Source organism: Peromyscus maniculatus, chromosome 3 (genome assembly GCF_049852395.1).
Source record: "Peromyscus maniculatus bairdii isolate BWxNUB_F1_BW_parent chromosome 3, HU_Pman_BW_mat_3.1, whole genome shotgun sequence".
Classification (NCBI taxonomy): Eukaryota; Metazoa; Chordata; class Mammalia; order Rodentia; family Cricetidae; genus Peromyscus; species Peromyscus maniculatus.
The window spans coordinates 134,441,285-134,455,685 of NC_134854.1; the positions used below are offsets into that span (position 1 = coordinate 134,441,285).

The 14,401-nt window shown below is 44.1% G+C and overlaps 1 protein-coding gene across 1 annotated transcript in view; it reads left to right on the top strand.

Moving 5' to 3' along the window:
* The first annotated feature begins 573 nt into the window (after positions 1-573).
* The window catches only part of Lmcd1 (LIM and cysteine rich domains 1), a 65,483-nt gene continuing 51,655 nt past the window's right edge, over positions 574-14,401 (top strand). Inside the window, exon 1 of the mRNA XM_006996776.3 lies at positions 574-742. Coding sequence (XP_006996838.3) covers positions 701-742 — 42 coding nt within the window. The 5' untranslated portion in view covers positions 574-700. The remainder of the gene's footprint in view (positions 743-14,401) is intronic.

Consider the following 14,401-nt stretch of genomic DNA (forward strand, 5'->3'; position numbering starts at 1 on the left):
AAGAAAAAAAAGTTATTTTAAACTTTTTGTTATTATTGTTGTTTTAAAGAAATTTTAATTTACTAAAGTCTCTTCTCTCTGGTGACTAAAGACCTTACCCAGGTTAGGGTCAGCCCAGTCTTCTGCCGACCACCTGCCTGGCGCACCCCTGGGACAAGGGGGAAGAGGGTGGGCAGAGAGGACTGCTCAGCATTTATTTTTGGGAGCCAGCTCTCTAAAAATACCTTGGCTCTCCTATTTGCTCTCTCATTTGACCTGAATGGATCTGCCTGGGTCTCGTCGTTCCCCCCCCCCCAACACACCCCCCTCTGCTCCTTGCCCTTTAAAGGAGAAGGGCGTGGAGAGGGATTCCTGCCGCCTAGGGGACAGATGTGAGCCCTAGGTGGCAGGGCAGCCGGCTGCACTGACGTCAGGGTAAAGCTTAGCCGCTTTCTCAGCCTCCCTGCAGAGGCCACCCTAAGGGAGGGGAGCAGCCCTTTTGCTCTGATTGGCTGGCCCCAAGTGGGCGCCCACGCGCATTGGCTGGCGACGTTTTAGAGGGAGTCCCGCTCTCCAATTAAAGCGGACGGCAGCTCGGTGCTGAGCCCAGAGCTGCCCGCTGAGCGCGCAAACCTGAACTTGACCCATCAGCCGCACAGTCCCTTCTGCACGCCCTTGCGCCCCTGCCTGAGAAGCCAGGAGCTGTTTCTGCATCCCCAGGATGGCGAAGGTGGCTAAGGACCTCAACCCCAGAGTACAAAAGGTGAGCCTGAGCCGAGATCCCCCTGTATTGGTGTATCCTCCTGTTCCCCTTGCTCTCAGACACACCGAGTTCCTAGAGACACCCTAAGGGATGCATCAAGTCCACAGCTTCCTCAACAGAACAGAAAACAGAATTAGGTGGTAATGCGTATTTGAGTTAACAGGCACACCCGTCAAACCCACTCTTTAAAAGCCATTGTTAAGGAAAGTATTTACACTGAGTCTTGGTTTTTATTGATGCCGATTAAAGGTGAATTAAAGTAAAAAGGAAGGAATAGGCACTTGTTTGTGATCACGGGAAATGTCCTGGCTTTCCCCTCCCTGCCCCCTCCACTTCTCTGCCTCCCTGATGTGGCTTTAGTGAAGGTTGGGAGTTTAGGAAGGATACAAGTCCTCCCCCTCTGCTACCCTCCCAGAGTTGTGTGGTTTCCCCAGCACACAGAACAGTTTCTTTTGGTGCTGTTGGCAGTAGTAGCCATTCTAGCAGAGGGGAACTAATTTCTGCCCCCAGGGTCTGCACGTTTCCCTTTCAAGAAGGACTGGCCCAGAGCCCAGAAGGTCACGGGTAACTTGCTGCAGGAGGGGCCCCCAGCTGTGCCTACAGCTCCAAGCTGGCTGCCTGCTTACCTGAGGCACTCTGAAGGCGGGCTGAGCTATGAGAAGACATGGGGGACAGGAAGGCAGCAGTGACAAACCTATGCTTCCCAGATGAAGAAATAGGGCATGTAGGGTCACAGAAAGATAGCTCCCGGGAGGCAGAGGTGTTCAAACCCTGGCCCTGAGTCTGGCATATTTTAGCTGTACAACAGTGACCAAGTCACACCTTCCCTATCTATAACATAGGGAGGAGGAACACCCCTGCAGTTATAATAGCATTGTTGATAGCGTAGCTTAATCTCCCCAAGTAGTAATTATTAAGATCTGCTTTCAGAGTATTTCAGCTTGCAGGGCAAAGTCCTCCTTTGCTGACATTTTTGTGGGAGGTAGAGAGGCAAAAGAAAAAAAAATAGAAAGGCATGAGTAGAGGGCAGGAAGAAGAGAGAGGGTGGAGAGGAAGCCCCAGACCTCCTGCCCTCCCACTCCTGAGCCTAGTGAATCCCTCTGCACATGGCATCCAATCAGACCTAATCCAGGCATCACCGGACTGTTTGCAGAATCCGGTGTCACCTCTCCTCCAGAATTCCCAGAACACGGAGACCTGAGTGAGGGAGTATTCAGGTTTCCCTCTTACTGCGCTGTGTATTTTTCTCAGGGGTTTGAAGACAGGCCTCATTCTTCCTCACCTCTGTTCCAATCTAGTGTCACATGCCCACAGTGAGACTCAGAAAACACCTACAGTGCAGAACATCTGGCCGCTGGGCCCACGCTGGCTGCTTCGGGTACATGTGGGATTATCTTTCCACTTGTGGCACTGTGGGGTGGTGTGTTTGGTTTGCTGCCCCAAATTCAGTCAAAATACCAGACTTCAGGGATGGTAACAGCGTTTCACTGTCCTCAGAGAGGTCAAATGATTTGGGAGTGTGTGACTATACGCTGGTTGACATCGTAGAATGTGAGATGGAGTCTATAAAGACACTTCCTCCCTTCATCAAAAGCCCGGGCCATGATTGGAGAAAACCTTGTTTTTTATTGTCTCTTGCATAGGAGGGTGAGATTCTCTGGATTAGAGATGGAACATGTCCCTCTTCATGTCACCGTCCAGTGCCAACTTCCTTGGCCTGCAAAGGTTCTGTTTTCCCTTTAGATCCAATTACAGGCTTAGAGAAAGAATGAAGTGGGTAGAGATGAAAGGGCTGGTATTTTTTTTACCTCTTGGAATTTCAACCATTGGGGAAGATCACCACAGGGTGGATTAACCAATGTCCTCAACCTAAAGAGTGGAGGGAAAAGAAGGGAACCTGAGATAAGAAGGCCTTGCTGAATGGTGCAGCAGCGTGACTAAATACTGTGTCCGATCAACAGCCTGCTGAAAAGAGTTTATTGCATATTTACTTTAAAATCTGCAACTGTTGGGGGGTTATAACACTTGGCTTCGGAGAGCATAATCACACTTAGACATTCTGAACCAATTTCAGACTCTTGGAGTTACAAAGGACCTAGTTGCAAAATATGAAAGGGCTTAACATGAATTGCAGTGTCCCCGTTGCCCTGCCCCCCAAGGATTGGGAGGGGTGGGAATCCCCAGCAGCTGGGAAGTCATAAAAAGGTCTTTAAGAGAAAATATAAAATCCCAAACTGGAGTGGCCTTGGAGATCATGTGACTGAACCCAGACAGGCTGTCGGCCTCTCTAGCTGTGGGATGCGTCCTCCTATCCACAGGGGTAGAGGTTGGGGAACAGTCCCAAGCCACTGGCTCTTGAACCATCATTTGCTTTTCTCTTGGGAAAGAGGATATTCCCCAGGACAGACAGGTCCCTGGGCATGGTGAAACTGCCAACATTCCTTGGCAAAAAAAAAAAGACCCTAGAAGGCCAAATGCCCGTCTCTAGGTGGAATCAATTACTAGGATACATTTGTTCTTCTGGTGCTTATTAAGAATTCTGCCTCTGAGTCTGTTTATTTATTTATTTGTTTGTTTACTTACTTACTTATTCTGTTACTTTATTGTATATTTAGTTTAACTTCAAATTTTAAGTGTCTCTGGATGTGCCTGTGTGTCTGTGGGAGTGGGGGTTGGGTGAGGTCCCAGTTCAAAACTTTTCAATAACAATTTGCATGTGGAATGTGCACTTGTATGTGCAGAATTGTGAAGAGCCTCTCCCAATCCAGACAGTACTGTCTACATGAAAAGAAAAGTTTCACAAAGGTTTACCTTCCTCGCCGGAGGGGGGGGGGCAGGGGGCGGCGCGAAGAGATAAGAAATGTGGAAGTATTCTGTTTGGTGTTTGGTTTTGGGTTTGTTCGTTTTGTTTGTTGTTGTTTTGTTTTTCCCGAAAAAGACCTCGGTGTCCTGTCTCTGTCTTTATTGATCACTGAAATCAGCTTTGGAAATCATAAACCTGTACCCAGCCAGCCAGCCAGCCAGACACACACACACACACACACACACACACACACACACACACACACACACTGCAGTGGTCATGTTAATAGGCAGTCTGATCTATGGAAGTTGGAGGCCAGCCTGGCCTACAGAGCTAGTTCCAGGACAGCAAGAGCTGCTACACAAAAAAGCACTGTCTCGAAGGAAAAAAAAAAAAAGTTTAAATTAAATAAATAGACATCAACACAAATAGAATTCACCTGGGATGGGATCAGACGAAAGCAACAGACAGGACAGAAATGCTGGTGAGGGAAGTCATTAAAACTCCTTTTTAAGTAAAAAAAAAAAAAAAAAAAAAAAAAAAAAAAAAGAATTCTGCTTAGTACCACAGGCTTTGGCGTCAAATCTGAGTTCAAATCCCAGCTCCACCACTTACTAGTTTTGCACTAGAGCAAGGTAACTAACTTCTGTGTTGGTGTTCTAGAGGTAATAATGGTATTGACTTCTCACAGTTACTGTGATAATTAATGAAGTGATGTATATTAAAAGCTCAGCATCCACACACTTAGTGAAAACCACCCATTAGTAGGACTGGGAAGATAGTTCATTTGGTAAAATGTTTGCTACACAATCATAAGGACCTGAGTTTAACCTTTAGCACCCACAGAAAGAGCCATGGCTCGCATATGTAATCTCAGCACTGGGGAGGTAGAGACAGACAGATCCCTAGGACTTGCTGGACACCCAGTCTAACCTGCTTGACAAGCTCCAGGTTCCAGTGAGAGACCCTGTCTCAAAAACAGGAAGTGGATGGCTCCAGAGGAAAAATAGACAAGGCTTGGCCATAGGCCATCACAGGCACTTGTATACACACACACACACACACACACACACACACACACACACACACACACACACGTGCGCACACACACCTGCACACAGGTGAACATACATAAATATTGTACATACATACACACACAGAGGCACACAAAATCAGCCATTATAATGTTTAGTGTTTATTTACATTTTGATAGTATGTGGGCACAAAAAGTACATGCTTTAATTTTTGCTGTCCCAAGTAAATAGCAAGCAACTTGCATTCAACTATTCCTCAGCTATACCTAAGCCAGATATGTCACATACCCTTTGATAAACTGGGGAAAAGACAAAGGATCTTGCTTTCATTCTCACCCAACACATAGAACGTGTGTTCATGTAGAATCAAGTCTCTCCTTCTGAACTTGGAGGGCCAGTCAGTGAGTAGTTCACCCCAGAGATATAGAGTTGGGCCCTGGTTGGGGGGACTTGGAGCTCTTTATTACCTTTTAGCTGTGGAAAGTGAGGCTCAGAGGAATCAAACTACTGACCAGAGGTTGCTGAAAAGGTGCCTAGAAGCCTAGTAGGCTCTGAAAGATCCCCTGATGGCCAGGAGACCCTTGTAGGGATTTCAAATGAACTAGATGAAGACAAAGGGATTTAACGCGCACTCTGGTGCATGTACCAGTATCCTGGCTCTAAAGGGCTGTTTTTCACTCTGCAATACAACACCCAAGGAGCAGTGAGAGAAGGGATATGCAGGTTTGTGTCCAGGTTCAACTAGGCATCTTTCTCCACGTGTCCCACATCATATGCTTCCTGGCTAGCCCACACTCCAGGTTAGTCCACAGCTACGTCCAAAGCCCTTCCTGTTTTCACCTCTAATTCCTGCTGTGTGCAAAATTTCTGGCACATGGCTTGGGCAAGCCAGTCCAACATAAACAGGCCTCCTCAAGAATCGTCATTGGCTCCCTCAGTCTTAAAAACATATTAAGCTGTCACTTAAAGACCTTAACAGCCAACACATTGGAGACTTGCCCATAGGTGTATAAAGAAAGCAACTTGTCCCCAAAAAGAGCTGAAAGGGAGAGATTGTTGTTTTTATTTTATTTATGTGTGTGTGTGTGTGTGTGTGTGTGTGTGCGTGCGTGCGTGCGTGCGTGCGTGCGTGCGCACCCACCCCACACCACATAAGAAGTTAGAGTACAGCCTTCAGGAGTCAGTTTTCCCTTCCACTCTGAGTCCAAAGGAGCGAACTCAGGTGGTGAGGCTGGTGGGGTGAATGCTTTTACCAGCTGCCTCATTTCACCAGCCCTCTCTAAGTCTTTCGTAGAGAACCATTACGCTGCAGATGGCAGACACTCATTCTGACACACAGGTATGTCTGAAGAGGCTCAGTGAGGCAGTCACAGGTCACCTGCAGCACAGTAGGAGCTACCTGCAATGGTAGGAGGGGGATCTTCTGGTCATGTGAACTGTAGGGTTGCTGAGGCAAGACGAGAACAAGCTGAACTCAGCAGAGCAGAAAGCCAGCCCACCCGGCCCCTGCGTGCCACTTCCAGGAGGAGACGACAGTGAGCCAGCTGGGTTCCAGAAGAGGCATAGGACTGGATTGGGGAGGGAGAATCACCCTATCTTCCCTACTCACATATTCAAAATAGTCTATGTATAATAAAGCAGAGATTTGCCATGATTCATAGCAGGCCTGGAGTACTCTTATCTCACCACCACTTACCCAACACCATTTAAACATTCATTTTTCTAGCAGGTGGTTGAGTCACTGCAGTTAATATAGGCATGAGAGGAGATGGACTTCAGAGGTAAAATATGTGCCTAGCACACTCTAGAGCCTGGAGGCTATCTCAAGCACTACAAAATCAATGAACTAAATAACAAATAATCATTACTATTATTCCAGGCATTTACTTGCTGTAGGACTATGCACAGGTCATTTTCCTAAGAAGTGGCGGAAGTTGGATAAAATCCAGTTTCCTTCTACCTACATTCTGCTGCCTTTTATGTCCAACTGTCCCCTAAACAACAAGTGATTGTGGCAAAGCAGACCTAGCACTCCATTCTCAGGAAATCAGAAGTGTCCAGTAGCCTTTAGAACATCCCAAAGGAAGAGACAACTGTACTTCACTACTTTCCACTGAAACTATTCCTCTTCTTCCATGATAATACAGGAAGAGGATTTGGTCAGCAGCTGCCACCGCCTTGACAGGTGTAGGGCCAAAAGCCACTTCTATGAGATTCTTTCAAGATCAGGGGGCTTCCTTGACTGCACTTGGGACATTTTTGGTGTCCTAAACATTCTTGGTGTCATGTATGTCAACAGGGTAAATTTCTTGGAGCTTTAGAAAATGCCATCTGTGGAATTTCTCTAGGAGTTAAAGGTAAAGCAGGGGTCTGTGGACACTGAGATTCTTTTTAACAGTAGACACATATTTGGTAACTAAGCTTAGATACTTGAGGCAGACATTTGTTATTTTTATTACACTTATTTATTTACTCATTTATTTAGTGTGTGTGTGTGTGTGTGTGTGTGTGTGTGTGTGTGTGTGTGTTTTATGCTATGGTGCACATGTCAGAGGACAACTTTCAGGAGTTCTTTCTCTCTTTCTATGATGTAGGTTCTGGGTATCTGGCTTGATGACGAGTGCCTTTACCTCCTGAGCCACCTTATCAGCCCAGATCCTGGCTTTTACAAAATCAGAAATGACAAGGCAATCACAAAGCATGAAATTCTCACATCAGCTCTGTAGCTGGAGTCTGCTCTTTTATATGAGAAATTAACCTGTCCACTTTTTTTCCAAAAAGACTGTACTTGTTCTTACTGTTGTCAACTATTCCAATTCCTTCATCCCAGCAAGCTTGTCTGTTCTCTGTTAAGACAGACAAGCTTGGGGAAAAGCAAAGGAGAGAAAGGGTAGACCCCCCTCCAGGGTGCTCAGGATGCCTGACATGTGCTCTGACATCATCACAATTAGCCTTCAGAGCCACCACGTGAACACAGCAGTATCCTTTCCACATATGAATACATTTAAGCTAAAAGTTTAAATGGCTTGCCCAACGTGACAAGCTAAGAAGTCAAAACTGGGTCTCTCCGATCACAAAGCTTAAGCTCATCTATCCAAAGAAAGAGGGTGACTATTGCTGTAAGTTTCACACATAGATTAAGTTCTTACAACTCACTAAACTCAGTGAATGTCTGGGGGACAGCTTCCCAGCATTTGTCCAATGTCACCAAGCATCTGTCCTCCTGGGATGTATGTGAGCACCACCAGGAGTATACTGTCATCCTCATCAAGTCAAAGTCATTCCCAGGGAAACTACACAAACTTTCTATATTCTTCCTGATTTTCTAGAAGGCTGATGATATCCTATAGTCAAGAATCTTGTACAGGAACCATTCAAGGAATCACATTATTATCCTATTATTCTGGTTCTTAAAATAAATCCTAGCCAATACTAGACACAAAGATTCCAGGCTATATTAGTATGAGGAAAAGCTTCTCTAGAGAATGTACATCTCAACATGCTTGGTCAGCTTGACTCATGCTTTGCCCAGGAATATATGAATCAGGACAAGAAAACCACAGCCCAGACTCCCACAAGGACATGCTTTAAAAGGACATAATATTGCTAAAGGGGAAGAAATTAAAGTCTCTATTTAGCCACTATTATTCTGAAGGACAAAGACAATGGATGTCCAGCCCCAGGTGACTTTTGCAAATCCATATGGTTTGTTGGTGGATTGATTTTTTTCTCTATTATTTTAAAACATTTGATCTTATGTAAAAACTATCTATGGAGACAAATGCAAATTTGTCTTTGTGCCAAAGAGCTGAGCAGACTTGAATGGTATTCTCTCCTGTAATCCTAGAACTGTCCTAGATATAGACAAGAGGATCTCTGGAACTTACTGATCAGCCAGTCTAGACTACTTGGTGAGCCCTTAGGTCCCAATGAGAGGTCTTATCTCAAAAATTATGGTGGAGAGTGATTAAAGAAAACACTTGTTATTTACCTCTTGCCTCTCTCTCTCTCTCTCTCTCTCTCTCTCTCTCTCTCTCTCTATATATATATATATATATATATATATACATATATATATATATGTGTGTGCACATACTTATACATACACATGTACACATGGGGTGGGAGGAGATCCACATATTGCAATCATAGTGATGTAGAGAAAAGATCTAATTCTGTTATTTACCGGGTCCATCATTTTTGCCAAGTTACTTATCCTTGCTGAACCTCTAATCCCTCATTTTAGAACACAGGCTAATAGCAGTTCTACATTTTAAAGATAGTTTAGTGAGGTAAGTAAGCAATAAACATGTTCCCCCCTGCTGTTATTGGCATTCCTTCCCATCAGCACAAAGCAAAAATCTCATAGGTCATTAAGTACTGGAATGTTGAAAGAGCAAGTTCAGTTTGTCTACATCACATGTGGCAGCTTCTAAGATATCAGATTGCAGGACCTTCTCTTTGTAGCTAAACTTGATCCAGCCATAAATATGTTCAGGCCACACCATATGCAAAATCATGGGAATAGCTACAGTTCATCTTAGATCTCTCATCGCCAACCTTTCAACAGCAGCCTTCACCTTGTCCAACCTCGCCCTGTGATCTTACACAAGCACTCACTCTTAGATATCTTGCCTATAAAATAGAGTGAAATATTCTCAATTCTTCCTATGCAAATATTTATTTAACATTTACTAGGTTCCATCCACTATCTTGTCATACTATACAATGAATACAAAAGCTCTGAGATTCCTACAATGTTGACTTGAATCTGGTGGAATTCATTTTTTATATGGTAAGAGAAAGGCCCAACAATGTCAGTGTTCTAGATTCTATGTATTCCTTGACTTCCCACCTGATTCACACACACATACACACATGCATACACATGTGTGAGCACCCTAATCCTCTTTCCCTGAAAATGGTCACATCTCCCAGGACTGCATACCTTCAGAGAAACCCCAGATATACTACCTCACTGTGACAGTGGAGTGTATCGATTATTTGCCCACTTTTTATATCCTAAGTAGGACTCTTAGGAAAGCAACATCAGAAACAGAGTTAAAAAGTAGCTCCCAGGCCCCATAAGTACCTAGCTTAGCATTCATGCTGATAGAGAGGTAGACCAGTTGCCTAAGTATATGTCCTCAAAGACTGCTGAACCCTAGGTTGTATTTTCTTCATTGTGTTGATTTTTAGGGACACCAAGGAATAAAAGAACAGGGAAAAGGCTACTGGCTGAGTAATGCCCTATAAGAAACCTGTCCTTAAGGAGACAGCATCTATTTGGGCCACATGACTAAGTGGCATTTCTAGCTACTGATTCATGAGACTGACCATCAAGGTGACTGGCTCAAGTAATCTGCTGGCTACAGGAGGTAGAAGGAAAGAAGATCCCAGCTTTGTCCCCATCCTGGAGGACAGCCACCCACCCCCTAAGGGACTCCTATGTTCTCCACCTCAGCTGGCTGTGGGGCCATCCAGATTCCTACTTAAGAGTACTTGGCTCTTATGAGAGGGACAGTAGGTAGAGAATTATGTAAGGGAGATTCTTTTGAAATCATGCTGGTCGATAAAGGCAGGAGCACTTTTCTTTTTCTTTAGTGAAATGGGGACTCATTGTGTAGCTGAGGCTGGTCTTGACTCAGATTTTCCTGCCTCAGCCTTTCAAGTTCTGCGATTCAGGTGTGTGCAACTATCCTGGGCCAAATCATTTTACTTTTATTTTTTTCAGTACTAAGGATTATACTGAGGGCACTGAGCTTTTTAGACAAGCCTTCTACCACTGAACTATATTCCTCAATCATTAGAGAGGTGTGTCTTTCAATGAGAGATCTGTGGCTACAACTGGGGTTACCAGGCAACCTAGTGAACAGAATTGCTGCATCTTCACATCTCTACTCTCTCATTCAAAGTTAGGGCTTCCTTCTATTAAGAATAAAGGCAAAGGCCCTGGAAGTTTAGCGCCCCAGGCCTTAAATACCAATGGATATCAGTAATTATTCAGCTAGGTTGAATTTGGACATGCCATTTATATTCACCCTTGCTCTGAAAAGATAGTGGTGATAGCCACCAATATTTCCTAATAATATTTTAAAGAGCTCATATGTTAAAAAACCACAGCTCAGAATTTATGTGTTTATATAATTTCAATAATACTGGTTTTCTTTGGGATTTTGACTTATGCACTCAAAACAGTACTCTGAGAAGAGATCCCTTCCAATCGGACAGCCAGGAGGTCCCTTCTCATCACAAATAAAGCTTTAACAGCATTACACACATATATTTATATACATCCACACAGAGATATAAATACATAAAAGCTTATATTCATATATGTATAGTGATAGAGAGCTGAGGCTGCTGGAGTAGACAAACAAGACTCAATTGAGCCCTGCCACTCATTTTCTATTGTCTTGAGTAAGTCATTTTGGAAAGGAGCCTCAGTTTCTTCATCAGTAAATGGACCTAAAACCCCTTTCATTACAATAATCTTTTGAGACCTTAGCATAGCACTTGACATACAACAGTTGTGTTAAATGTAGCTATCATCACCATTAGAAGACATCACAAGAGTGAGGTCTTAAATAGACAATAAAATATTATGCCAGTGAAACTCTCTAACCCACGTTTGACTTGGTCAAGTTAAGAATTTGCTCTTTTTTAAAGGTAAGCATGATTGTGCACACTTATACTCCTAGCATTCAGGAAACTGAAATAAGAGGATTGCCACAAGTTCAAGGCCAGGCTAGGCTATGTAACAAGTACTGGTTTAGCTGGGGCTACATAGTCAGAACTTGTTGAAGGGAGGAAGGGAGGGAAGGAGGGAGGGAAGAAGGAAGGAAGGAAGGAAGGAAGGAAGGAAGGAAGGAAGGAAGGACAGTAGGAAAATGAAGGAGCAAGCATTTAGTCTGTTCACACATGTATTACACAGTTATTACTTGCTAGCCTGAGAAGTGGAGAAATGGAAGAAAAGGACTCATGACCTTAATGATTTCTAAAGAGGAATCATCCGAGAATCCCAGCAGTGTCTTGACTGGAGGTATAAAAATGAGTCTGTGGAGGATGAGAAGTAGTTAATCTCCCTCAGGGAGGTTAGGGAAGCCTCCCCAAGAAGGCAATTTGAACTGTGTGTTGAAAGATGAGGATGGACACAGACCAGGCCACAGTCCCGCTTTGTGCCTCCCAGATCTGCTGCTAATATCCCCCACCACACTTGCTGTCTAACTTAGGGATACCAGCTGTCTCAAACTGTGGAGATGCATTCCAGTGTAGTCCTGCATTCTAGCCGTGAGTCTTTTATTTTCCTATCTGAAAACATGTTCCTTCTCCTCAATGAAGACCCTCTGGGCTGGTGAGATATTAGGGCTGGCCACCATGGCAATGGAGAATATGTCTTGATGTACCCTGCAGATGACAGTCAGCCTTCTAAAAGGCAGATCCTTGGTCCTCAAGACCCAGAATCTTACAACACAGTGATTTTTTCTGAAAATTCGGATTCTTTCTTAAAGCATTACAGAGCAGGTGATAAAACATAATGAAATGTACAAGGGTTGAATATTTTTTAAAAAGTCACTAGGTTGAGTATTCTTGATTTTTGTTAGTTATGTGTAGTGTGTGAGTATATGACCTGGGAAAAACCCTCAGATAACTTGCTGCCAAGTGTTTTTGAAAAATGAAAACACAGTCGTCAGAGTTATATTTGCAAGGACTTGAAGAAAGGGTAAGATTTAATGGAGGAACTGAAGTCTGTCCTCCTACACAGCTGACAGGCCCCAACAGCTCAGGAGGAAAACACAACCCCAGAATAAGATTCGTAGCTAATTAGGCTTGCCATCACCGCCTCCACCTCTCCTGGGGCCCAGGGTTAGGACTGTCACAGGGGAAATCGCTGGATTCTTACTTGAATAATGCTTGTGCTTTGCATTTAAACAATTAAAATTAATTTTTAAAGGGTGGGAAAGACCTCAGAGAGCCTCAGCTTTCTTTCTGAATGGATGAGGCCACAGACCCAGCAAGGCCAAATGACCTGTTCAAGGTTCCAAGGCTAGTCTGTAGAAGGTCAGGAATGTAGCTCAGTGGGAGAGTATTTGTCTAGCATGGACAGGTCTCTAGGTTCCCACCCCAGCATGGAGACAAGGAGGAGAAAGAGGAATAGGAGAAATCCAAGTACCATAGTATTCAAGTACGTGGCTCAGTTGCTAAAGTGCTTGCCCAGCGTGCACGAAGCCCTGGGTTCCATTCTTAGCACTGCATAGACCAGGCATGCTGGCTCAGGTGGGAGAGACAGAAGTACCAGAAATTCAACTAAATAATGAGTGTGAGGTCCACCTGGGCTACATGAGGCCCTGCCTCAAAAAACAAAACACTATTTTGCCCAACCTCCATGGTCAGAGCCATCAATCAGGATGAAGTGGGGAGAGATGAGAACATCTCTGCCTCCTGAATAGACCTGGGTTTTTTGTTTGTTTGTTTGCTTGCTTGCTTGCTTTTTAACTTCTCCAGTCTCTAGAGAGCTCTTCCTTCTCTTGAACTAGAAACCCTGTCTCTGCAGCTTCTCCCCAGCAGCTCTCTTTGCTTCCACGGTCAGCTCAAGACCGTGTTTTGGCCAGTTGTTTCCTGAAATTCTCTTTCCAGGTCTTCTGCCAAGTCTTTCACGCTGGTCAGGTTGAAAGCTGAGGCTTCCATTCCTGGGCTCATTTTCCAGCTCCTGGAGACCTAGCATAAGCCTTCAGCTGAGGGACATGGACTTCCTTTAAGTTTGGTCTGGAGATCACTTTTGTGAGTGTGTCATTTCTCTGTCTGGGAAGGGCATTCTCTCCACCCATCCTCATGCACTTCTGTGCCTCCAACAATCCTGTTCTTGGGAGAGGACTTTTAAAATGGAAAAGCCAGACAGGTAATAATAAGTATGAATGAGTTACTAAAAACAAACAAACAACAACAACAAAAAACCTCCCACGCTCCTGGGTAATACTTAAGAAAACTCAGCACTATTGTTCCCATTGTAACAAAAAGATGAGGAAGCTGTGTACTTAAAACCTGAGAAGACTAAAGAAGGAAAGTAGAATTACTGTTAAAGCAAAGTAATAGCACAGTTTTTCATGTGTGTGTGTGTGTGTGTGTGTGTGTGTGTGTGTGTGTGAATGCACATGTGCATGTACATGTAGGGCAGTGAGCCATAGGGATCCACCTGTCTCCATTTCCCCAGGGCTGAGAAGCATGCATCATCAAGCCCAGCTTCTGTATGTGTGCTGGGAATCAAAACTTCATGCTTGCACAGTAAATACCACCCAAGTAAGCCATCCTCCAAACCTCTGGCCAAGATATTTATTATTTGCAGAGTGTTCGTAATTTGTTGCCATATGGAATGCTAGAATAGTGACACTGTGATCAAGATTGTACCTCTGTGACTTCTCATCTGGAGGGAATATGCAACAAATAAATGAGAGAGTTGTTCATTAAAATTACCTTGCTTTCACTAAAAGGCATCACCAAAAGGTGAAAGGTAATACACAAAGAGAAAACATCCCAAGTGTTACGCACATAGATGCATTTGACAAAGAGTTGTATCCAGAGTATATATATAACTTCCACAAACTGATTCTAAATGTTCAACTTAAAAACCATTTTATTTAAATGATAAGCATGGGTGTGGATACCTGCATATCAGTATTGCACCATGTGTGTGCAGGTGCTTACAGAGGCCAGAAGAGGGCATCATATCCCCTGAGGCTGGAGTTCCAGACAGTTGAGAGTTGCCATGTGGATGCTGAGAACGGAATGTGGGTCAATGGCAAGAGCAGCAAGCGCTCTTAATCA